Source organism: Numida meleagris, chromosome 11, assembly GCF_002078875.1.
Source record: "Numida meleagris isolate 19003 breed g44 Domestic line chromosome 11, NumMel1.0, whole genome shotgun sequence".
Taxonomy (NCBI): domain Eukaryota; kingdom Metazoa; phylum Chordata; class Aves; order Galliformes; family Numididae; genus Numida; species Numida meleagris.
In genome coordinates this window covers 3,025,053-3,051,249 of record NC_034419.1, presented here as the reverse complement: position 1 = coordinate 3,051,249, position 26,197 = coordinate 3,025,053, and the positions used below count along the sequence as shown (strand labels likewise).

Sequence of the window (26,197 nt, the reverse complement as noted above, 5' to 3'; positions counted from 1 at the left end):
ATTGCATCTTGCAGAGCCCAACCAGGCGAACAAATGAAAATGGAGCAAGCTGCTGAGCTTCACCTCCAACACGGTTTATTTAAAAGCGCTTGCTCAAACAAGTCCATCTTGTTCCAGGCAGCACGTGGTCTGTCCTGTCCTGTCCTGCAACGCGAGGCTGACAGCAAATCTGTGTGAAAATAACATTAATTTTTTGCATTTTTCTTGTAGTCCTGGAGCAGAAGAAAGCAGCTATTGAAAATGCACCAACCTGCTTCCGAAGCATGCTGCTTTTGTTTGGGATTGAAACTGCTATTGAGAATCTGATCCGAGTGGTTGGCTTGGAAAAATGAATACCAGCGTTATGTACAACAGGTAGCAATTTCCAAAGTAGTTTTAATTAAGATATTGTGTTACGCGGTCTATAATTTTATTGAATATAAACATTAAGTTATTTTCCATTTAGAAACCATACTCATAAAACATGCTATCTGTACAATTATGGCACGTTATATATAAATTGTCATGACATGAAAATAAATACAGCCATTTAAATACAAAAATGCCAAATAAAATAGTTACATGTACAGAGTGATTTCATTATAAATTCATCTTTTTTGAATCATTACTGTACCAGAGTGGTTTATCTTTTTAACATTTTCTAGATGCCTGGAAAGTGTTAAAAGATCATGCACTGTCACAATCAAGTCCATAAAAAGTGGAAGTTTCATTTCACAGCTCTGTAAAAGTACAGTGATTTTAAAATGACTAGAGAACAGTAAGAGACTCCTAGAACAAAGAGTTGAACAGCTTTCTTATTACATTGGGCTGGAAGTAGGCAAATAATTCGAAGATTTTTAAGAAACGTTACGCTTAAAAATGTCATTGCATGAACTGCTAACTTTTTTCCGTAGCGGTGTTGGGCAGAGATGGCATTAAATTAAACAAGAAAGGCCCGTTCTGCTTTCATAAAAACCAGTGGGTGAGTTAAGTACTGCCTGCTGTGAAGGGTGGGTAATTCTCACACTTCTGGGGGAAATTCGAGTAGATAGCTCATTATAAAAGCACCACATTTCATACCTTCATCCCTGAAGAAACCAAACAGCTTAGACAGACGCTTGGTAATCTTCTTTCACTTCTGTTCAGTGTACCATTACCTCATTCGTGAGCTGTCAGCATTTTTGAGGAGTTCCTGCCCTGCTGTAGCTGTCCCTACACACGGCCCTGTTCAAGCCAACATAGACAAGCTGAAGTCACGTAGTTTTTAGACAGAGTAAGTTGTTCCTGGAATCGAGGGCCAAAGATGAGAACGATGTGGACTCCCAATTAATATTAGGAGGCCTCTTTTTCAAGTCCATAGCTGCTCTAACCATGCATAAGCAGTACAACTGCCTGCTCTGTACTTTAGTTATGACAAAGTATTATACAGCAATAGCAAAACAGGTGGAGAAACCAATAATTAAACCTACTAGTTTCAAAGCAGCAGTATAATACCTTAGTTTTAATCACTGCTATAGTCTCCTACTGTTCTGGAAGATTGGGAGAAACTGACAGAACAGATTGGTTTGTCAGAACCAAGAGCAGAACAACGCCAGAGATTATGTTTTGACGAACAGCAGCTCTATAAAATATCCTGGTAGATATAAGGCAGACTAATTTCAAGTTTGAAATCCAGTAGACAGGCAAAACTCATTGCTACTTTATCCACTGACGTGTTACTGGCTTAGCTAGGTTTGTGCAAACTTCATTTTATCTTTAGCTTCTTCTCGCATGAAAATGAAACTGTTTTATCAGCACATACGCTTCTATTTGCATATGAAATGTCTTTAAAGTTACAGCATAAAAAAACTTGACAACTTTTCAGTTGTGGATAATCCACCTCAACTTCTCTAACAGTTGGAGATTTTCCGGTTTTAAAAATGGACCTCTTTTCCCCTGGGCTTGCTTACAAAAGAAGCAGTTATTACCATTGTTAACTACCAGCTCATCACACGTAGTATCATAATGAAGAGAGAAGAGCCCATGACCCTGCTCCACAAAGGCATACTGCCACCTGGAAGTGGAATGGAAGGGACTGCCTACGTGGTTCACTTCCCCTTGCAAAGCCCCACTGCTGTAGGTGTGGTGGTACTCTGCATTGCCTATTTCTTCCTCGAGTTGAGGCAACCCACAGCATTGTCTGATTCTGCTTTTTGAATTTCAGGTAACACGGAACAATTCAAACATCAATCTAAATACCTTTTTAAAAATATTAGCCTACATTATTTTGAAAAATCTTACCAGTAAGCAGGCACTGATTACAGATAGGAGCAGCGCACTGCAGCTTGAATAGCACCTCTCTGCGTTTTAGGGTTTGTAATCCCCACGCACGTGGGAAAAGTGACTGTAAATTTTACCACACTACCCCAATTTTGAGTGTATCCTCAGTCTCCAGCTCAGGACCTTCTTTGCAGATGGCCTTCTGCAACACTGCACAGGCTTCCAGCTGTACCTATCCACGTTCACAAAGTAAAGCCATCATTAAATTGCTGAAGTAGTGATACAAAGTTAGCTGTAGTACTCATCATGAGAAAGTGACCCCCTAAGCTTCAGAAAAGAAAATCAGGTACTGTCACCTCTTTTCTGTCACTTAAAAAGAACGAGCCTTGAAAGCAGCTGCTCATGCTATGCAGTACATGGGATGTCTGTGAGATAACGCCAACATCTGACATGATCTGAAAGACCTGAAGTAACATGGAAAATGTAGAACACGTTATTTCTGTCGCTCCGTTTATATTAGGAAAGAGCGAGCTGTGGCTTCACCTTCAATAGCAGCACATAACATATAGAAAATGAAAGAAGAGCATGTCAGACGAGTTCAGCTATCACATAACATTCAGATGTGCTTACCTTTAACCCTTTTTGCTTAGTTTCAGAAGCTTTAGGTAGACACAAAGTGATCACAGAATTTCTGGAGGCAATCTGGTTTTCTTAACCTCATGCATTAGTACTTAAGTGTTTGCAATAACGTGGTAGTTCCACAGATCAGTAGCACTTGAAAGCCACTGCAGTTCTATTTTCAGTGGACTTAATGCTAAAGATTTCTATTAGGTTTTGTTAGAGCATCCCTTTCCCCTACAGAAGGTATGAGCGGGACTCAAAAGCACAAGCTCCGAGGGAATTCTCTTGTTAGTAATTAGGTTTTCAATGCTAGTGCAATACGTCAGGAAACCTTTAATTCTGTGCTCTCTCAATTCTAAAGAAGTGGACTTTTCATATTAATTTGATCTGTCCTCTAGTTCCAAGGTTTGGCACGTTATCTGTTCTGTCATATTAAATACATTCAGTAAGGTTACATAGTCAATGCATGTTTTAGTGCTACTCCATGTCTTTTAGAAGGCATACCAATTAGAAGTCATTTCTTAAAGCAAAAACATTCACAGCTGAAAAATGCACTGAACACAATAGAAAAAAATCACCATAATTGTATTCCATTGATCTCTCACTTTCTAATGTGTTCTAATAAAAGTAGCCTTAAGGAAAGAGTTACACTTTGTGGAGAACCAATGTGCAGTCTTCGTTCTCCTTGAAGAGACTGGACATAACTGGGTCATCTTTGGCCTGTACATTCTTCAAATAATAGTTTACTATCTTGCCATCGAGTTTGTACTGATGAGGAATGCTTTCATACGGTTTAAGATCGAGGTCCAGGACAGAAACAGAAAAGGTGAATCTTGTTTTGGATGCTAGTACCACAGGTCTTTGCTCAGAGCTGGAAAACAAAACCATATTGCACATCTGAGTCACTGAAATTAGTATTTTCCATTCACGTCTCTCAAGTCCCCTTGCAAAAGTGACTCTGGTGTTTCTTTTACACCTTCCATGAAAGCCTAGGAAAATAAACTTTATTCAGAGTAGCATTTAGAAACTATAGCTCCAGCTTAACAATTCTAAAGCAAATTTGCTGGTGCTCCTTGGACTCATTTGCCTTTCGGCTTCCTAAAGCATAAGTTAAAACATTACTCCCCATTGTTCTGTCTTTATCATTAGTAAATATAATCTATTTCTAAGTGATATCGCCTACAAAGCAAAACCCTTACTAGCTAGCAGAAGCAATTGCTGTAACTCCCACTTAAGTTCAAGGTAATACAACTTAGAATCAGAACTAGCGTGCACGTCTACTGAAGGATGGAGAATTTAGTAATAAGTCAGCCACTGCAAAAGCAATCTCCCTCGTGTGAATTTTATTCAGGAACTGCAGTGCACATGCAGAAGGCCATGTTCTCTAGAGCTTTGGTAAAGCAAACTGCCCCGTGCAAGAGCAGGCTTAGTGCTGGTGCAATTCACAACAGGTAGCTGTGGCAAAGCCCCCTGCCTTACCCTGGAAGACGTCCCCTCTCAATTATTGCCTTGCTTTCCACTGGTGTGCTTAATACAAACTTCTGCTTTCTAATTAAGCAGTTAAGGGTAACTCATCTTGAAAACATCTCTCACATAAGGACACCGAGGCAGAAAAATTCTAACTGGTCAAAACTAGAATTCTAGCTAGAATTCTACACTGTGAACAATCCAGACAGATTTCAGGAAGGGAGTCAATATGAAAGCTCGACCCTTTGTATCAACTTAAAATTCTTCACAGATTTCTTCTACCCCCTGTCTTACATCGGAACTCTACCTTAATAATGTGCCCACAGACAAACATTTGAGACACCCCCACCCCAACAATCAACTTTTAAAGTACCAGGAATTGACTGAATTTGAATCACTCTTACCACTCATCTTGTAGACAAGGTGAAAGGGCAATCATGATGGAGCAGTCTTTAGCAGTCATCGCTATTCTGTACTGTTGCACCTACACAACGAAGAAATTACTTCAGTTTTCCATTAGGGTTTGTATTTGTCTAGATATCAAGCATACTGCTCCTTATAAAAGGCATTAGTAAGTATACACAGTATTTTAGTAAGTTGTTACTTTAAGAGGTGGAAATCATCTCTATAGCAGACGTTTAGCAGAAAAGCAGGTGGTGTTACAGCAACCTATGTGAGAATCACATTCATTTCCCACAGATACTGCTCTTGAAGGCCAAAGAAGCACCTGGTCATGTCAATGCCTTCTCAGCCTAGAAAGGAAATAACTAGCTGTACTCCCCTCTCCCCCAAGAACAGATGATAAAAAAATGCTTGGTTTTAAGTACTTCTGCTATGTAAACATACAGCCTTGCACACTGGCAAAACTCCTGTTTACCTGTACAAACCTCTAACGAGGCAGCAGTGATGCTACCACACCATCCCTTGATTTCAGCTAGGTGCTTATTACAGCTGTCAGACTGAGTTTCAGCAATACAGGCAGAAAAGTACCTTTGTTAATGCAAATGCTATTGTCCCGTCGTCTTCTGTCGAAAGATCTAGCAGCTTCTCATAAAACGCTTCGTTGTAAGGTCCATCTATCTGCAATGTACTTCTAAATAAATTTAAAAGAAGATTTACAAACAGCCAAGACGATTTACTGATTGCCAGTGAGATCTTTGTTCAACAGCCCAGCTGTTCAGATTAGAACATACCACGAAAAGCACTAAGGATGGGAGCAGGTTAACGCTCAGCTATCCCCACAGCCATCCCCATCACGCTCACTTTGCTTCAGATCTGCATCCATTGGGGTTTTGGTGTTCGGGTTTTTCTGTCTGTTTTTAACGTGAGCCACTCTAAATCTGCTGCCATCTGTGTATCACAAGGACAGTATTTCTGAGCAGAAAGTCCCGAAGTTTAGAACTGCTTGCGGGAGTTCCCAGGAAGCCATGCTGAAAATGTCAGGGTACAAACTTTGCTGCTAAGGGCCCGTTCTGCCCCAGCTTCACAACGCGTGCAGGTACTTGCTGCGCTAGCACTGGGGTGGTTTCTTTGGCATCCTTCCTTCCCACCTTAAATAGCTGAACCCCTAGAAACGGTGTTTGCAGCCTAAAAACACCACACAGGTGAAATACATTTTAAAAGTAACCTGCCTAATGCATAGATATCCAGGTAAGCCACGCAGGGAATGATTTAACCAGAACGTGAGGCCAGCTCATTGCCCTCCAGCAGACAGTGCTCCGGCTGCCACAAAGGAGGCCAGGAGCTGAGGGAGCGCAGGCTGCTGCGTCTTGCAAGTGAAGCCAGAGTGCCCTCTCGTGAGCACTGGCAGAAGTACAGGCAGTAACTCAACGCAGGAAGCCTCTAATTATGTCTCTCTGTAGTGGTTATGTCAACTAATAGACTTCGCTTCAGAACGAATGCAGCGCCTTGAACTGCTCCCAAAGTAATGCCTCCTGTTTTATTCTGCTGCTGGGATGGCAGTAGAGGTTGAACCTTCCTACTAATATTCCCCTAAATTGTATTGCCATGCAGCAGATGGCAGCAGAGGGGCAGTCTGACAGAATGGCACCTGACACGGGAGCACCTATGAAGCAAAGGTGTGTCACTGAATTCCTCCACGTGGAAAAAAAGGCACCCATTGACATTCATTGACATTTGCTGAACGTTTATGGAAACCAAACAGAGGATGTGAGCGCAGTGAGGTGGGGGTGGTGCATTTCAGAAGTGGAGACAGCAATAGAAGGTCACCTCCACAGGTGCATGTTTTTACCAGCGTGGCATGCAGGCTCTAGATCACTGCTGACAAAAATGCACAGCTAATGGCGGTGACTATGCTGAAAAATAGTGTTAGTAGCTGAGAATTTGCTATTAAATAGTGTTACTCCGCTCATTCTATCTGCTGTAGTTTCCATGGAAATAAATGGGAGGCATTACTTTCAGAGCAACCTACATACAAAGGGCAGGCTGGTCAGGAGCAGATAAATAAACCATTATCCACTTATCTGTTCCGTGAGAAGCTGCAGGAAGAGTTTGGAACGCAGCTGAATATCAAGTTAAGGGTTTTGAAGTGCAGGTGGGAGGTAGACCAATATAGACTTGAGAATGACTGTAAAAATATCATTCTTACTGCAGACATTGTTCTTCTGCAAATTCTGAAGGCAGGGGAAAGCTACCATCCATTTTACTGTATCCTTCCTCAAATATATGATCTCTGTTACTAGGGAACAGTATTTTCTTTCATACTCTGCTGCGAGCTTCCTTTAATTATTACTTAAAAATCCACATCAAATTGACTAACATCAAAACATGAAACAATAAGTCTCATCTATTTTGGATTTCAAGTTAGAAATTCAGAATACACAATCCCATTAGGGAAGGTTGCACACAACGTAGTAAAAGTTAACAAATAAAGAGCTGTGTCCGCACAGAACCACTCTTGTCTGCAAAGCCACTCAATCAGAAGTGAAAAGGCATCAAGTCTTACCTCTCTTCAGGAAATTCCTCTAAGTACTGTTCAACTCTGTTGTATAAAGGGTAGAGTCCTTCAATATCCAGCATGTCAAGCATCTGAGCCTGAAGAGTTTTATAAAGGAGACAACCCCTCGGTAGGCCAGAGCTTTCCAATTTGTGTTTACCTAGAATAAAAGGTGTGTTCAAAACAGGAGCCATGAATGTCTTTGTTTTGCTTCAGTTTGCCATCATAAGTGCTTGTTCACAAAGCAAATTCAAATACGTTTCAGATCAGTCAAAGAAAAACAAAAACAAAAAAAACCACTTCAGTTTCCAGGCAGTACTGTGCCAGGTGCCTGTACTTACCTGCACACTTTAGTTGCACGTATCTGACCACAGAATACAACATTTGGTATGCAGCTCTACAAATTATTCAACTGAAAACAAATGCTTTCATTGCAATCTGCTTATTCACATCTACACAAGCAAATCTTCGTGAGTTTGAAGCCACCAAAATTTTGGTTTCCATAGTATGAACCACTGGCAAAAATAATTTGGTGCATCAGATGGTGAGCCTTTTTCATCCTGTACAGATTCCAATTTGCTATCATTTGTGTAAGAGAGAGCGCTCTTTCTCCACACAGCACAGCAAAAAAACCAACCAGCAATGAAAAAGATCTTTGTCAAAAGCACAGCTAAAAACAATTCAAGCTTTACAAGGAATTGTCATGATTTACAGTTTTCCAGCTCTCGTTTCCCATTTCTTTTCCCTCCAGTATTCACAGCCTCTCTTTACCAGGAGTGGAGTAGGAAAGAAAACAAGCGATAGCCTGGCTGGCTAGGGCTGCCAGAAAGGGCAGGGGAAGCCAAGAACCAGGTGTCACGTCACTGATCAAGAAAAGCAACCAGACTTCACTGCATACAGCATAAAAATGCCCCGGTTGTTTAAGATAATCTTCTCTTGTCAGCTCAAGCTGGCGTTTTCTTTAATTCATCCTCTGCTACCTTCTGAGTTAATTTTTATCCCCATCAGTAGGCAGAGCTGCTGGAAGCGCTCAGTCCAAGGCCATGCTCAAAACAATGCCCTAGCAGCCATGCAGCTCCCAGCCTGGTGGTTGCGTGTTGTGGGTTTTTTTAATTGCTAGAATTCCAGCGTTTCAGTGCTCACAGTAAAGATCAAATGAGAAGCAAAGATCCCATCACTACGTGATAACGGTCGGGTACGGACAGCGCTCAAGGAATTATTTCTTACCATTCCTTACGAGCTCCTTATTAAAAGCACTTGCTTCACAGTAGCTTCTTCCTTGTGAGACGGGAACTGTCTTCATATCACCTGCCCTGCAGGCATCAGTACTACTTAGTAGCGTCAGAGTTATAACATGGATCAGTTCTTTAACAATTGTCCTTGTGCAGTGTGGCCCACTGACCAACCCATTGGAAGGAAAAAAGAAAGGTTTTAAGTGACGAGCGAGTTCGTTCCAGTCAGAGGCGCGCTCCTGGTCATCCTTACAGCCATAAATGAGCTCCCCATTCTGCAAAAGAGAAAGGGAGAGGTAGGCACTTCATGAAATCCAGTTACTTGTACCCATTAACCGAAGCATCAGCTTTAATTTTTTTAAAATTGTTTTAAAATTTGTTTTAAAATGACACGTGGTGCAGAAAAGAGTGAATTAATGTAACAGTCTGCATACAAACACATTCCCGATCTCTTACAAGTGTGCCCGATTTGTTCAGTCAGATATCCCAGGTAACGGCCTTTGAGTTAGGACCAAAAGAACCCATTCAAATCACATGCTACTTACTCCACTTAATCCACTGTAAGTAATCCGAACAGTAACAGTGAACTGATCCTTAGCTAATTTCCCTATCTCTCCTTTCTGAATAATGTCAACAGTGCAAAAGCGCCGTGTCAGACAAGCTCCTCCTAAAGCCACAGGGGAAAGGGGAAGCTATAATCAAATGGGACAGAAAAAGCATGGTAATAGGACCACCAGGACAACTCGTACACGTTCAAGTAATTGAGATAGTTGGTTTAATACTGGATTGAACTGACAATAATTTTGTGTAGAATTAATCTGAAAATCTGCATCACCCATCAGTTACCACGTTATATTTTTCTACATTACTTCCACACAGGAAGAGGTGACTTTTTACTTCTTCAGTGAGGCATGTTGCACACTGGTCTTAATGTTGTAATAGTAATTCCCAAAAATATCTGTAGCAACGTGCAAGTTCTCTGTTTTCTTCCTCCTGAAGAACTTCTAGTTTTAAATCATTTGTCACCTTTGAAAGTCTTTCTCAATTAGTTGCTTCTTGCTGATTCATTCACTAATTAGTTCTGGGAAATTATTACTTACCTGCCCTAACTTGAAATCTAACTAAGAATTTTTCCATTTTCCCATTTTCTTCCACTTCACAGTCCAACACTGATGGTGCCAATTAGGCATTTTGAAGCAGGATCTCGACTGTCCAAGTGCTGAAATCAATTTATTTAAAAGCCAAGGCATAAAAAAATTAAAAGTTAAAAAAAAAAAAAGAAAAAAAATCAAACAGACAGATCTGACTGTTTACCTTAAAGATTTTCAAGTTGTTCTGTGTCTCCTGTAATAAGCTCTTCAAAGCAAAGTGCATTCTTTGTTTGTTTCTGGGAAAAAAAAAAAGCCAAGAATGTTTTATCACCACCTTTACTCATCCTAAGTTCACCACAGAGATTAAGTGGCTGCTGGAGATTAGAACTTCAAATCTGAGTAAATGGAAACACTTCTGAGGTTTCACGTTATGTCGCAGAAGATACCGGTACTTTAATAATCAACTCTGATTCCTGGAAGAGGTGCAAAGAGGTAAACAGCACCACAGATATTCACCATGAGTCAGACAGGCAGGCATTAATTATCCTTAATACTAGAGGGAAAGAAAAAATAATCTGAGAAAGAAATCTACAATAGATTTCTCTGGCAAAAGCACAGTCGAGTCACGCACGTCCTTACCCTGAGAAGAGATCCAGCGGACAGTATTTACTTGGTCGCTTCCACTTTCCATTTGCTACCTGTTGAAAACCAACACCACTCTGTCAGGCATGGCTGGGACTAACTCTTGAGTTATATTAAGTCAGGTATGTGTCACTAACACGCTGTCTTCAGAGGTCCCATGACATTTAAAACCCTACGAAGTTACAACTCATGACTACTAAGGATCTTCGTACTGAGCCCAAATCACTCAAAGTACGTTCACAAATGGAAAGTGGGAAGAAAGGTCACGTTACATTTCAATAAGGCACAGTTAAATCATTTCAGACATACAAAGGACATTGGTCAAATGAATTCCACGCGTGTTACATGCCATTTTACATTATGGAATGTCACCATGCGTTTGCTGAGCTGTATTTGAAAGGAAATTTGACAGAGGAGTTTACTTCATCCAAAGCTTGAATAGTCCTCACAGACTGCTTGTTTGCTTCCAGCTTCCCACAAAACTCCTCTCTCTCACTAAACAGATTCACACCCAGCAACTCAGATGCATATCCACCCACTATCTTTAGTCATATCGGAGACTTAAGCAACAATATGCAAGTTTCAGCATGAAAGCAAGAATGGTGAATAAGAAACACGGCACGGTCAAAGGAAAGCAGGATGAGAACCAAAAAAAATTACCTTGAGATGCTGATGCATACAATAACGACACACCTTGTGCTTTATCTCCTGTGAAACATGGCTGGAGAAAGGAATGAAGCCACACTTTGGCTAAAAGGAAAACAAAAAAGAGATCACAAATATGAATTTATTTCTTTTTATAAAAGGCACACAACATGCAAATCTTTCAAGTGTAAGGACATAGGAAAAAAAAAAAAATCTATCAGCCAACATCCAATACTGAAAAGCTTTATACATGTCACTGTACACTGTTATTGAATCTTTTGAAGTCCTCATTTAAGAATGAAGGACACACAGAATTGCTGTTGCCCACAGAAGATACCTACTAATATCTGGGAATTTCCTAAGCCTCAAAACATCAGGAACTGGGGATAGAGAGAGATATTTCATCCTATGGGTCTGAGCTCTGCCACATCCCACTGCTGCTCTTCTTTGAAACTGCTCTGGTCAGTACAAGCTTTAAAAATGCAGAGGAAAGAAAACAGAAGTATTTCTCCTATTTAGTACCTTAATCTCTATGCAGAGGATTGGCCGAGGTTCCACAAAACGATAGGTCTGCAGCCTGGTAAGGTTAGGAAGGCACATTGCATAACCACTAAGTGTGTCCATATCTTTATCACAGCGAGACTCTGCAGAGAGGAGAAGAAAGAAAAAAAACACAAGAAAATTCAACGTGTGGATGTTTCTTTATTTTACTCCACAGTTGTGTTGTTCCCCAGCTGGGAGAAGAAAGAAAACAAACACAGAGAGGTGGGGCACAGTTTAGCAGGATTTAGTCAATCATGCGCTTGCTTAAATTTGCCCTTCCCACTAGCACACATCTTCTGTTTCCTCAAAACTTCATAGGCATGAAGAGTACTTCAAGAGCTGCTTTGGATAACCAGTTTCCACCTCACCCTAAAAGATGGTGAGAGGCCTGAAACAGCAAAGGAGTGTCTTCAATTGGCTGAGAATGGGTCGATACTTATAGCTGTATTCAAGGATACATCACGTTTTTTTACTAAAATTGCATGCAGTAAAATAATCTCAATTTGTCATTGTTTTAATACTGGAAGAAGCTCCCTTGTGTTCTGAGGTATGATCCTGTTTTTAACTTCCCAGTAAGGCACGATGTGTAATAGTTTGAAAGGCCCCATTTTCAATGCTGTCATCAGCACTTACCTGGCCTCTCTGGCTGAATCTTTAAACAGAGCTGTCTTACAAAGTCTAAAGGCAGTTGAATAATTTCCTAATTAAAAAAAAAAAAAAGAAAGAAAAAAGGGTAAATATATATATTTCAGCACAAAGATTACAGCCCAGTTTGAGAGTCTTAAAATGGAACACCAAAGGTGAGTGGGTGCTCACAGCCACCAGCAGACTGAGCTACACAAGGAGCTGCTTCTCCCCTCGGATTAACTTGTGGGAAGGCTGGACCTGAATTCACACCCAATACATAATCCACCCTGAAGAACAGTGCATGGCAAGGAAGAAGTTACTTCTGGCTTTTTTTTTGAGAAACCAGTCTCAAAATCTCTCTCACCCTACACAGAGCAAAGAAACGATCACTTTTTTCATCAGCAGCTCAAAACAGCACGACCCCATCAGCTCATCAGCACAGGGCACGATCTTTGTTCCTAACCAAATGCTTCTCGTGTGTGCAGCTTGCTCAGGAGCATCTGCAAACCCTACCTGTTGCTTTCAGTGGCGTTTGGCATGCCCTAAAAGACCTCAAAGATTACAGTGCAACAGCCATTTATTTTAAGAAGGAAACGCTTACCCCGTGGTGAACGTAGTTCTCCCCAAAGAACTGCTTCATAACGTGTTTTCCGAAGTCTACAATGTTCTGCAGATGGTGTAGTATTTCCTCTGAAGTCTGGAATAAAGAAATGCACTAATTAAATTATGAAATGCTGGTAATCAGCACTCAAGGATACGTACACAACGACACGGTTGTCGATCTAGCAATGTGGATCTAGAGCAATGGCCAGTAAGTGTTAGAATTAAAAGGACACACAAATGCTGCTTCCTTACAGCAGTCTGAGACACTGGGGTGACCATGGAAACAGTCAGAATCGATGATTTTTCATCTTAAGTTTCCGAGGGAAAAAAGAACAGAAAAAAAGTGGAAGTGGGGGATTACTCAAGCTCTGCTGTTCTTCTTCAGCAGCTCCAAGAGCCGAATGTAAAACCAGACACACAGCGTGCAGGGCTGTCCTGGTGTACGCATGCAGCATGCAGCACAGTCTGCGTGCCACAAAACTCTGCACCTGGAGTTTCTTTCCTATAATGCCATTACAATAGGCAGGCTTCTTTTTTCCCACCAGGAAGCACTACCTAACAAATGTACACAGATTGCATCGTTTTATTAGTTTTATTACTGTAACCCAGGTCTGCAGAGATACATACCAGGTTTAATGTGCTCCCTTTAGCAGGATTCGTTTTCCAAATGGAAAGAGCATCTCCTGCAGTAAGGGAAAGCCCGCTAGCACTTACAGGCTGCTCCCACCTGCTTTGCTGATATACACAGCACCGCCCACTGCCTTTTTTTATTCATTATTTTCATTCATTTTGTTATTATTTTCATTCCACGAGTTCTGACATTTGATAGGAAGAAACGGAACCCCCAGTTCCATTATTTATTATCGAGACTTTTCATTAAAGCGCCCAATTGTGAAAATAGCATTACAATTTGTGGTAACGCCGCCTTGTTTCACCACCAAATACCTGGGCCCAGACCCACATGCGAGCAGTAGAAACGCAAAGCAGCCCATGCACTTTTAAGAAGACTTCTCCTGGAGGAGGTGAGCAGAGCGAGATGCACGCCTGCATTTCAGGACGCTCTTACTAGGAAGTTTCTTGCTTCCAGCGGTTCTTTGCAAGGCATGTATTTTTAAATCCTGCCACTAGAAGCAGATCAGAAGCTTCCTTTAGCCACACTTCAGTTTTAACAGAAAGATTCTTTCAGGTGAAAAGAGTAGCGGAAAGCAGACAGCTTGTATCTGTTCATGTATCTACTCCCCTCCTCTGCTTGCAAGAACTTCTCTTTGTCCCTTATTAAACTGGAAACTCCGCATTTATCTTTCTGATTTAATGCAAAACCCTGCAAAGCTCTCCCTATATGTTGACTTTGCTTCCTTATTTTTTTTTTTTCCCCTAAAACCAACCCCCAGCTCTCAGTACAGCCATGTCACTTTTCATACTTCCCCTGCAGAGGCGCAGAGCTGAAGCCATTCCCCCATCTCAGCTCCTGTGCCCCAAAGAGCACTCACCAGGTTAAGCAGATGGCAGAAGCTGAACCCCCTGCCTCTTTTGTTGCCTTTCTTTTCCCTGGGAGCGCAGCGCTGACACTTCATTTCTACCCACCACCTTTGCCTCCTGATTGGTTTTACTCCTTCTAAAGCAAATCTAAGTCTCTTAGTTCCTTCTCAAGCAAAAAAACACTTTGCCACAGTCCCAGAAAAGGGCCGGCTGCTTCCCACCACGTTCTGTTTGCAGCAGATAAGACAGGGAAGTCCTCGGCAAAGGCCTTTCTTTCAGCATTTCCTATCTGTGTCCTTTTCAGCTACCGCCCCTGCAGGCAGCAGCAGACCTGTACCATGACAGCAGCCCCGTGCTGCTCCTCTTCTGTCCCACCTAACAACAGTCACTGAAACCTGCATTTTTTCCTCAGCATCACTGCACTCACATACGTTGACATGCAACACTAATGCTTCCTCCACCACCACAACTCCTCACAGAAATCCCAACCTCTTCTCTGTGCTCTGCAGCCTTCCCGTCTGCCCCACACAAAGGTTGTGGTCCAGCAGTCACATCGCCTTGCTTACATCAGATCAGCTCAGATTTCCTCCTGTTGCCAGAACTCCCGAGGCACAGGCACATTTCAGAGCGTGCCTTATTCCCGCTCCCATCGCCCACAGTTCTCCTGGGGGTTTCCTATTTCTCCTCCAACAGGTTTCCCTTAGCTTACCTGTGGGCTTTTACCACCAGAGCTCCCTGAATCTTACCTTGTTCTGGTTGGGGGGGGACTTCAGAAACCGCAGCACCACGCAGCGCTGAAGAGAGATGGGAAACAATAAGAGTTCATTAGTATTTAAGCGCACCATAATCTCGAAGTAAATTCCATCTCAACACCACAATTGTGACCTAGCTCATCTAAGGAATTGCGAAAAAAAAAAATACCAAGAAAAGCAAAATAGGTATTTTAAATGGTTCCTTCACTCAGCTTGAAAACCAAGAGCACAACCTTCTGTCCTTCGCCTCCCCTGCTGCCCTACCCGGCAGCGCTCCGCTGCAGCTGCCACTAGCACCCAGCCTGTTCTCCTTCTGTTTGTTCAGTGCTATCATTTCTACCCCAGATGTCTTTGGCAGAGGCTGTACAACTCACTTAAACGTGCCCTGCTGGTGACGTTTTGTAACGCTGCACTGACGTCAAGGGGATCCCTAGCAGCTGGCAGCAGCAGCTCTGCAGCTCTATGGATAAACACTATTGCTGCTGCTTCCAAGCTTCCAAAAAGCAAATAGATGCCACACTCGGACAAATGCAGCAGGTCTCACCTCAATGAAACAAACTAAACTTCATTTGGGAACATTCAAAACCCTTCCAATCCTTCAGCTCTTATTTTTAAGAGTCTAGATGAAAGAGCCCAGATTTTAGAGATGTGCTAAGTGCCTTTTTCCTTCAAGTACCTTCCTTTCAGCAAAGTCTTTGTGAATTTATAGTGAATAAATACTGCCGCTTTATGTATGAATAGCAAGTTTTGTCACAGACTTAAGGAGGCCAAGACCCTCCGGGGCTTGGTCGTGAAGCCTGTTCAAATAAGACACGGATGAAACCAGTTGGGTGCCACAGCAGGTGAGGAGTGGCAGCTGTGTGCTGAGCTCCCATGCAGCTCTCCACTTGCACCTCTCCACACGCCAGCGAGGCCGGTGTAATAACACACATCACCCAGCAGCAGTAATGCAGACTGAATGTCCAGGTTACACTTCGTGCTTCTAGAATCTAAGCTTCTTCCCCAGCAAACGACCGGCAATTAAAAGCAATAAAATCCATAGCACAACAGAGCAGATAGGTACCACATTTCAGGGCTCGAAGTCATCTCTGGCCACGTGACAGAACAGCAGTTCCCTTTCATAGCTAACAGGAGAGAAAGAGCACCAGGCTAACAAAAGATGCAAATACAGACGACATCAGTTCCACCAGGGACAGCCCCTCACTACCTACAAAGGCTCAGGCCAGCAGAAACCTCGCAGCTTGGAAAACGCTCAGTGCTGAAAGCATCCTGCATTCTGACTGACCTTGTGCTGCAAGACCTAAACAGCACAAGTGCTGCCACACCAACAGAGCCGATGAATGAGCCCCTCCCTGCCCATCAGCTGGACCTGCTGCTGTGCCCACGGGACTGACTGCTGCGTGGCCTTCCTCCCCCTGGCCCACGCTGACAGCTCAGCTTGGCCGCAGTGAGCCCCAACGCTTTGTGTGCACAGTGTGATGGCTTTACAGGATCGCCCGGTTTGATCCCCTGCTTTAAATATTAATAAGCAAGTGGATCAGTGACAGAGAGATCTGATCATCACTTCTTAATCAATCTGGTCACTTGATCCTGGAGTATTTTAAGGGTGCTGTAGGTAGTGCTTTATTCATCAGTTCCCAGCCAAGGAACTTCCTCCAGCCACCGCTCTGGGAAATCCCAGTTTCTGTAACAAGGCTCACTACAGCACCCGTTCATTAAGAAACCATTTCTGAAGATAAAAGTACTCATGGCAAAAGAACAGGCTGCTTTCCTGAAGTCTGGGTGTAGCTGTCACAGGAGGCAGTGCAGAGTCCCAATAACACACAGATCCATTTTAACCGGTCACCATCAGCTTCACCCTGCGCTGCCCCTTAGTGAGGCTGTAAGCCACCTGAGTAACTGGTCCAGATGTAAAAATCATCATCATCTTTTTGTTGGGTAAACTTTCAGAAGTTGTCATCTAGGTCCATCCCTGCACGCACGCCACTTCCAGCGAGGTTGCAGAGATGCAGCAGGGCGGTGCCGAGGTTAGCCCAGGGGACACTGGCTGAGAAGTGTCACCGCTGACAATAGCAGCCCGAACTTCTCATGCTGAGGCATGACTGATTCAGTCGGCCGATTCTTGGAAACGCTGTGGGCGGCTGTTGCCATGAGGTTTTTTGTCTGTTATCTTAAATGCTTTAGATTTCTATTTACACATGGAACAGCAAAGCCAACGTGCTTCTCTGCGTGCAAGTGAATGGCCAAATGCAGAGGAGAACAGATTTCTTAGGAGCTTGTCACTACTCCTTTGCACTTTGAGGGTCGGATCAGCTAGACCCTACAGCTCCCCGCATTTCATTCCCTATACGCACCCTGTAAGCCCTCACGCTGCTTAACCAGACTGCAACAAAACGTGTCCAGCTGTTACAGAAAACTCAGAACAAGCGGTAGCAGCACGGACGCAGAAAGCTGCATCTGCAGAGCACAGCAAGACGGTGCCACCAGCTCACTGCTCTGCTGCTGGGCAGAGGCAGCCCCGAGCCCACGCTGCACAAGAGCACTGTAACAGGCCACAGTGATGTGAGACTCCAGCTTCAGGACTAGGCATTGGCTTAAAGGCAAACAGCCCTTCAGCACCCTGCCAGGCAACACTTGTTTGTTTCACATCACACCTGAAAGCTGGTGCCTGCCAATAAGCACACCATACGCTGGAGGAAGGGCTGCAAAAATGTGCCCGAGGAAATCCTTGGATTCACAGAACCCCACACCTCTTCGTGGATCCCTGCAGAAGATGGGTTTCTGCTGCTTCTCCTAACAAGTGGCTACAGCTATTACTTCAATTTTACTTCAAGAAATCCGAACACTGTAATCTCTGGTAGGTGAGCCACAATAACTGGTGTGGACCTAGGTACTTTGGATTAGGCAGCCGCATTACAAAACCAGGACAAAGACTGACATTTATTTCTTCACAGATTGATGTTGGCCTACAGTTTTTCAGAAATATCTGCAAGTTCATTCTGGTAAGACCCAGCTCCGGCGCAGGCCAGCTCAGCGGGCAGCTCCCACGACTCACACACCTCTGGGACCAGCCCTCATCCCCGCACTGCTCGCTTCAGAAAAGATGCTTTGCTTCAGGGAGGTGGTTTCAACTTTCAGTCTCTCCATTATGAACAAGAGCTGTGGCAGAGCTGGTGCCAGTGCAAGAAGTAGGAAAATCTGCACAAAGCCAAAAAAAAAAAAAAAACCACCGCAAAAAGATGTGCATTTTCCTTCTGCTTCCCCAACTCGGCTCATGTGGTGTTATACCAAGCTTCAGTATGGGAACGTGAAGTTAGCCTGTCCAAACACAGCCTGGGAAACGTCACTTCAGCTTCAGTCTTTCCAAACAAGCAGATTCACAGCACTTGTTCTTTCGTTACCATTGTTCTGAACAGCATGCATCGAGTGCTTTTGTGTAGAGGCAGAACGCTGATATCTGGAAGAGAGCCTTATCAAGTTGATCACCAGCTTGTGTTCGCGTAGGCAAGATCTCGTGATAGACAGCGAAGCCTTCTGGGAAGCGCCAGGCCAGCCAGCCCTGCCTCGCTGTGCATCTGGAACCCACCAGCACTTCTGCCAGCACTACCAGCAGCCGTGCCTCAGTCCCTAGGTTGCTAACCTCCCGGCTGCACCCCGTGGTCGGTACGTTTATTTTAAACAGGCACGCGGCAGACAAGCAGAACGCTTTGGTTTTAAGTTGTCTGTATAAAAATCGTGAGCTTCCAGTTGTAAAACACGCAGGAAAGCGCTCAAAGGCTGGTAACAGACCTTCTCCTATAATTAATACTACAGCGCTCGCTGCAATCAATTACACGCACCGCTGCCATCCACTCCTTAAGGAGAAGACACGAAGGGGAAGCGGATGGACAGAGAGGTGTCAGAACAGAGCTGCACAGAGGCAGCTCCTTCCTCTGACAACGAACAGAGCTCGGTAACACGGTGCCTCCGTGCCACCCAGGTGCTCCTGCCTGCGCTTGTCTTTGTGCTGCTATAAAGGGCTCCTCACCCGAGGTGCCGATGTGCTGGGCAATGGGAGTCACGGGAGATGAACACCAACTGGACATGGGAAATTCCCTAGCTCTGGAATGCAGAGCACGTGGTAATATTGTACAAAACGTTAAGTTTCTCAACTGGGTTTCGTTCCGATTAGGAATGTGGATAAGCTCACACGAAACAAAGTGAGGAAAGCTCCGTTTCCTGCCAGTATGGAGGAAGTTTAGCAATTGCTTACACAAAGTGCAAGGAAGCATTTAAAAACTGAACAATGCTCTTCTATTTGGCACAGAAGCCCTTAAGAACAATCCCGTGATTTCTTTACATGAATGCAGAATCTCTGGCGTAGCACTTGGCTTGACACCATTCAGTATTTGAAGCCGTTATTTGGAAGGAAAGCGGCCACAATCCGTGCTGTCTGCAGCACAGAGCTCCCAGGTTGTGCCAGGCTTCAGGTACTCGTTATCCCTTTTGTTTCTGTTTGGTTACGATCCAGATTCCCAGGACAGAGAAGCACCAACTCAGGTTTCACTGTACAACTGAGCTTCCCACGGTCTGGCAATACGCAGGTGGCACCGTTTCCCAAAGAATTCCATGGATTGGTGCTAGGCACGAGCGAGAAGGAAATGTTTGCCCTTCAGCTACGCCACCTCATCGCAGTTCCCGAAATGCCATCAAGTGATCCACCCACGGGAAACACACACCAGGAGCGAGCCGCACGAGCTCGCCAGGAGCCCGGCTCGGCACACACTGCTGCACCCCGCTAAGGCACTGACACCCCGACACCTGCTGCTACAAAGAAGAAAGCCAGCCCTCCTTCCTTGACATCTGACAGCGTATCAAATATCTCAGTCCTCTGTGAAAGCAGGTGAGTTCTACAAGAGGGAACGTGAAAGAAATAAAAAGTCAAAACAGTCGGAGCGATTCCAATGAAGTAATGAAATGGAAACTTGAAACGAGTTGTTAGTTCCGAGCATCCTGACACCTCCATAGCTCAGCTACAAGAAGTGTAAACAAGCCTTGAGCAACCGTTCCATGGCATGCAGCGTCTTAGTTCCTTCCTGAGCAGACCCACGAGGTGCGAACGTGGTTATTGCGCATCTCCAGCATCATGCACTGGCCCAAAGAAAACACTGCACTGAGAGGCTGCAGGGGAGGACAGAGCTGAAGCAGCAAACAGAGCAGGTGGTTACTGACTGCTCCTCCCCAGCCTCAGGGGGCACCTCAGTCACTGCCCCCCACCCAAAGCACCCAGTTGTTACGTGTCCCAGCCATGGCTGCTGCTGCCTGGGGGAGAACCCAGTCACAGCTCAGAAAAAACAAGGAGCGGTCTGATGAAATCCACTGCTAATACATTTACCAACCATTTGACAAAAAAAAAAAAAAGTGTTTTTTTTAATGTAAAGTCATGATCTCATCAATTTTGAAAGAAACTCATTCAAGCTTGAGCTAGCACAGAAAGCAAACAACCAAAAAAACCAACAATGCTACCTCCCTCCTGAGCTCGTATGCAAAACTGGGACTCCCTTTGGATTGCCACTGTGTGTAACCTTCAGCATTTTCAAAAGTCATTCAAAAAAAAAAAAAAAGGGAAATAAAAAAGAAAAAAAAAGAAACACCCACACGCAAACTGAAGTTTGCTTTTCCAAAGAATGCCGTTAGAGGACAAGCCCGCTCCAACACTCTTGGTTATTATTAGCAAAGTAAGGAGGTACTTCTGAAAAACACGGTCTGAGACACGAGGATGAGCGGGGTTGCTGCTGCCACAACAGCGGCGTCACCGCCACATTCCTTACAGCATCAGACCACAGTCTGCCACTGGGTCCGTCCCCCATCTCGCTTCACAAACACGTTACGTTTTCACACCTGCACCTACAGAACCTAAGGAGCTAACACTGCAAGAGAAGGTTTCAAGGACATTGCAGACTTGGTGTTCTTTCTCCTCTCTTCATTGACCTCCCCTACCTGGCGTCACCTCCCCTTTCACTTTAGGAAAGCTACTACTGAACTGCACTGCAGTCAGAGCATCCCTTCAGTGCAGAGACCTGCTGAAGTCAAAGAAAAAGTGAATTTAACTACAACATGACATCAAAATTCTATACAGACACTGACTCAAGTAGCTGCTTTGGGAAAAAAAAAAAAAAAAACAGCTGTGCAGGTAATCCCCAGAATTGGAAGTGCTTCCAACATTTAATTCAGCCATTATAACAGCTCCGTAGGTTCCACTCAATAGAGCTGGTCCAATCAGTTACAATATTGACACTCACAGCTGTACCTATTGAGCCAAAGACTCAAACACAACTACAAAAATACCTGCCTTTTTTGCAGTGATTACTGATGCCTATTTAAATATTAGCTAACTGAAGTTAACACAAGGAAACGTACAGTTTCATAGAGGTTACAGTTCCCCAGTGGATCCTGAATTCCAATTAAGCTAGTCACTGCCTCCTATTCCCGAAAAACTTAATTGCTGTTTACAGCAAGGCGTGCATCTCTCCCTTTCTTTTCCATGGACGACACGCCTTGATCACAGATGTGGTTCCCCAGCTGGATTTCACAGAGCTGCTTGCTTCGGCAAAGCCCGACAGAAGCTCCTCTCTCACAATAAATACATAAGATAAAAGTAATTACAACCAGGAAATTAAAATCAAAGCAGTATATGACGTTTAGTCATCAACCTGTTTTACTGTTGGAATTTCACACTGGAATCTTGTTCCCACTCACTGACGTGAAAGTTTTCCTTTCCTCCAAAACCCTGACAGAACCAGATGCAGAACTTCTCCCTGCGTTACATTACATAGCTTTGGGGAATCTTTGTGATACCTCCAGAGCATGAAACGTATGAGGAATATGAATCACCATTGGTTTGGAATCTCCTCAAGAATATAAAAATGTTTAAGTTCAAGTCATGTCAAAACCATGTCTTTCTTGTTAGTCAAAATAAAATTCCATGAACGCGAGCTGCATCCCACCTTTTCTGGTAACTTCTGGCACGAAAAACCAAAGACGCCGTAACTTGACTGTTCTTTAATGGGCACAAGATCCAGTGGAGGCCACCGTCCATAAGCAAGCCCAGCCAAAGGCAGGAGAGTATTGCTACTATTTATACCGGCAAGGAACGGCACTCATTTGTCAGCGTCCATCCCCCGACCTGAAGACTTACAAGTTCTGTATTTCTTTTAAGTCAAGACATTCATAAATGTCAATTCGTTATTCCACAGACATTAAGGAGGAGAAAATAAAAATAAAAGAACCAGAATGCACCAGAACCAGTCAGGGAGCTGCACCTCCTCAGGGACGGCTTGGAAGTTTCGGGGGCAGTACTTCACTTACACTAATTTCAAGGCAACAGAACTGATTCAGCCACACAGGACAACGGGATGAAAGGGAAGAAGAAACAGGTTCCTGAGCTTGCAAAATGTGACCATGGGAAAAAGTGCCTAAAGATGATTCATTTGGTGAGGCAGCCATTAACGATCAGCATCTCTTCTTCCTTTGCCAGACAAGAGCAAATAGGAAAGCTGCAGCTCGCTGCTGATTCTGCCCATAAACTTTCCACTCTTTCAGCAAAAACCTCTGTCTAAACACACAACCTTGTTAATAGCTCTCTCTAAGTAAGTTTATTACAACAAAATATTCCAGTAAGATAACTTTTGATTACCCTTTAACACAAACCAAACAAAACCAACTGAACAACAACAGATCAGGAAGACTCCTTCATACTCAAGAAGCAGCTCTCGGAACAGCTACCCTGCCTCTGATGCAAAGCACTGCCTCAGACATAGAGTTAACCTTATTTTATGGGGAACAAAACCAATTCAGTCTCCCATATGCAGGAAGGGCCTTCCTGCACACACTGTGCAGCCATCGTAACGCAGCTGCTAGCAGAGGTAGCTGCGCTACAAGGGAAACCAAAGTCTGGCACCTGAGTGCTGGATCCCCCCACACTGTCTGCAGCCCTGTGAAGCTGAGCAGGGGGTGGGAAGGACCTCTGTGAAAGAAGCACTGATAGCAGTGCAATATCGATACTTCGTTCTTATCCACATATCACGAAGGCTTTAAGAAAATAGTAAATAAAATCAAATTTTAAAATCTCAAAGAAGAGCCAGATATCATTCACCTTTGACAACCACCAACTACAGAGATCTTCTGCAAGTTTGATCACCTGACTTGACTCCCTCCCTCAGCCTCCTCAGCTCTGTTTCATTTACCTTCTCCATCTGCCATCTCCCCTTTCTATTTAGTAAGCTCACAGATGCTCTGCAGATAGTTTACATACTTACTAACAAACCCTTACCAAAGCCCAGGGCTGTCAGAGCTGCGAGCATTCCAAGGCCAGAAGGAGAAGGGTACAAACAATCAAGGCACCTGAACACACCCACCACAACCTTTTGCAAACACCATCAAGGTTCCTCTGGACTATCTTATTGAATCAAAAACGCACTGGGAAAATTCCTTCTCTCATAGCACCTCCATGTAGTCATCCTGAAACGCAAACTTAATGCCCAAGAGTATTTTAAAAGGAAGCGTTAGATTACCACAAAGCCATCTGCAGCGAAGCACAGGAGGAACATACATGCTTTATCTCACGAAGGGGCTTTCAAGCAGCGTTTCAACATTCAAAGGAATTACAAGCCATTATTTCTAGTCGCTTATGCTACTCTAGAAACAACAATTTCCTGAAGTCTTTATGAAATGAAGTGGTAGCGTCCCTGCAAGAGCAAACAACTGATTGAGATGCAGAACTACAAAGAGGATTTCCAGCTCATTTCCGAAACACCGGGTATCTTCACCTCAGAAAGAGCCAACAAACAGCTCACAAAACAATAACTTCTGCAGCAGCTGCTCAGCTCCCTCTCCACTGCTCAAGAGTAGAATGGGGAGGTAAGGAACAGTGTGGCTGCCTCCTCAAACCAGAAGCCAAGTTTGATGCAGAAGAAGCAACACTCCCATAAAGCGCAGGGAATGAGGAGCATCCTTTCTGAACTGCCTGGCTGCGTGTGACCGTGTCTGTGTTTGGTCAGTTTGGTTTTGTTGAGCTGGATCTGTACCTCAGCACTTCAGGCGTCTCTGAGACAGCAGCTACAAGAAGTAAACAGAGGGTTCCCTGCATGGGGAAGTGTGGCAAGTTAAGTTATTTGAAGAGGATACTATGATTCAATCAAATACTCAAAATTGCAACGCATGGACAGCAATGGTACAGATAATGAATGAATGAACTTCCAGTTTCTGTGCACTTTGTGGAGATCCGTCTGAATGTATCAAGCACTGCCTTAGGAAACCAAGGGAGTTCCCAGTTGTTTCCCACTGAAATCAATGATGTACAAGAGCTGTCCACTTTCTAACATAAAGATTTCATTGGGCTACAAACACTACGCAAGAGCTTTTTGACCACAATTCATTTTCAGTTTGGATTCAGTTAATCACAGCTATAACAAAAAACAATGGGAAAAGTTTTATCACCAGAGAACTGCGTTCTGTTACGTCGTATATGTAATATACAATGAATTTCACATTCATTAGAACTACTTTACAAAAAAAAAAAACTACAGCATTTTCATTTCAACAGCAGAGCATGTTCCTCGGGGTACCAATGGGGCTGACAGTCAGACTTCGTCTATATGCCACCATCCAAGGGCACTGCAAAAAGCCATTCGCTGGTTGCTTGAATCTAGGGCTTATCAGCTCCTCACTGGCAGAGCTGTTTGTTGACCATGTGACTCCTCCATGATCAAGTTTTTAATTTTGGCACTGCACTAACTTTGGATTAACAGTGTGTTACGTGCATGTCTTAAAGACGCAGGGAATGGGAGAAGCCAAAGAAACCAGCAAAGGCTTAAAGAGAGCAGAGCAGCATGCCTTGTTCTTAGCCTTCACCTACACTCCACGCAACCTGCAACAAGAGCGTGCATCCAGGCTGCCTTCTCCCCCAGCCAGAGGGCTTCAAAGAACAGTCCAGAGGGCAGGAGCTCATAGGATCACACGATGGTTGGGCTAGGAGGGACCTGACAGATCACCCAGTCCCAACACCGCTGCAGGCAGCATTGCCACCCTCTAAATCAAGCACCAGCTCAGGCTGCCAGGGCCCCATCCAACCTGCCCTGAGCACCTCCAGGGATAGGGCAGCCACAGCTTCAAAACTGAAGCAAAACGCCCCGGATCGGTATTCACAAAGGGCAAAGAAGCTTAAGCCCTCTTCTCCAGAACGACAGGGGATGTTTTAGTTTGCTTCTGTTGTTGTTCCAGAAGAAGTCAGAGGTTCAGACCCACACAGGCAGGGACCACCTTCTTTACCCTGTTCCAGAGTACAGCTACGCATGAGAATGGAGAACACGGAACCAACAAGCACACAAACACTTCCACCCTGCTCTCCGTCCCAGCTCCCAGCCGCATCTCCCCTCCGCAACCAAATCCCTGTCCCTCCCACCAGCCTTTACAGAGAAAAGTCACGAACTGAATGAAGCAAGAAGAGTAAAACAAAAATCACTGTCTTAATGATGCCGCTGTTCCGTTCACGCAAACCTGAGCACGACTGGCATCAGATCACAAGAACGATGGTTAATCACGCAAGATGATAAGCCCTCGATGCAAGCACGTCCTGTTTGTAAGAGGCACAAAGTAAAGATCACTGTCTAAACACTGCTTCAGGTGCTCCAGTTTTACAGGGGTTCACCGCCAGCAGACACGGGGCTGCGAGAGGCGAGCTCTGTTGGGTCAAAGCTATGCAGGAGCACTCACATCGGGTTTTCTTGCCACACGTCCCGAAGTTTCTGGCTCTGGTTGAAAGGAGAAGTGAGTGCCGGCGCTGCCCCGGGTCGCTGGCAGCCTCCTGGCTTCCCTGGCCGCTATCGCCACTGCATCGCCAGCCTCCCATTACGCACGCCGGACTCCTATTGTTCGGTGGCTGTATTTTTAAGCCGCTTTCTCCAAAGCCAACGTTTAGGCAGGAAACAAAATCACGCACTGCGTTGTCGTGGGAAGAATGAGTGTTTAATGATATTTAACGTGCAGATGGAGGGAAGGAGGGCCACAGCAGCGCCGCTCCGAAGCCTGGGAAGGCCAGGCAGTTTCCAGCATTTTCTCAGTTGGCGTCTGAGAACAGCTTTCAGACCTCACGCACGCTTACGATGCGGAAAAGATACCTGCAACGAATCCGCTGGGTTTGGCCATTCCTTCGGACACTACACAACAATCGCCGTAATTTTAGAACAGCACGGTTTCCGGGGCTCAGCTCCGCGCCAGCTTTCCCCGCACAGAGCGGCGGAGAACGCGGGCGCGGAGCGGCTC

General features: G+C 44.3%; 2 protein-coding genes across 5 annotated transcripts in view; one reads left to right on the top strand and one right to left on the bottom strand.

The window, feature by feature from the left end:
• CENPP (centromere protein P) overlaps window positions 1-568 on the top strand; it is a 124,581-nt gene extending 124,013 nt beyond the window's left edge. Inside the window, exon 9 of one of the 2 annotated variants that reach the window (XM_021409498.1) lies at window positions 211-568. In XM_021409498.1, the coding sequence (XP_021265173.1) occupies window positions 211-332 (122 nt within the window). In that variant the 3' untranslated portion in view covers window positions 333-568. The remainder of the gene's footprint in view (window positions 1-210) is intronic. The other variant, XM_021409499.1, reaches the window with a different exon arrangement.
• On the bottom strand, window positions 358-26,179 carry IPPK (inositol-pentakisphosphate 2-kinase). 3 transcript variants are annotated; one of them, XM_021409491.1, is made up of 13 exons: window positions 26,053-26,179; window positions 14,891-14,938; window positions 12,664-12,759; window positions 12,069-12,135; window positions 11,415-11,536; window positions 10,908-10,997; window positions 10,245-10,303; window positions 9,829-9,901; window positions 8,510-8,789; window positions 7,292-7,442; window positions 5,317-5,419; window positions 4,731-4,810; window positions 358-3,730 (listed from the first exon to the last, which is right to left on the bottom strand). In XM_021409491.1, exons 3-13 carry the CDS (start codon window positions 12,700-12,702, stop codon window positions 3,505-3,507), a joined length of 1,290 nt encoding a protein of 429 aa, XP_021265166.1. In that variant the 5' UTR covers window positions 12,703-12,759; window positions 14,891-14,938; window positions 26,053-26,179; the 3' UTR covers window positions 358-3,504. The 3 variants fall into 3 exon arrangements, with proteins under 3 accessions (XP_021265166.1, XP_021265167.1, XP_021265165.1); XM_021409492.1 differs by lacking the exon at window positions 26,053-26,179 and adding an exon at window positions 15,161-15,239; XM_021409490.1 differs by lacking the exon at window positions 26,053-26,179 and adding an exon at window positions 15,130-15,237.

Bases quoted from the DNA above. Each gene is read 5' to 3' on its own strand.
- IPPK (XM_021409491.1), bottom strand. From the start codon at position 12,702: ATGAAGCAGTTCTTTGGGGAGAACTACGTTCACCACGGG. The intron at 5,420-7,291 runs GTAAGACTTGAT...AAATTTATTTAG, and splicing joins GAGGAATTTCCTGAAGAGAG to AAGTACATTGCAGATAGATG. The intron at 4,811-5,316 runs GTACTTTTCTGC...TTCGTTGTGTAG, and splicing joins TAGCATTTGCATTAACAAAG to GTGCAACAGTACAGAATAGC.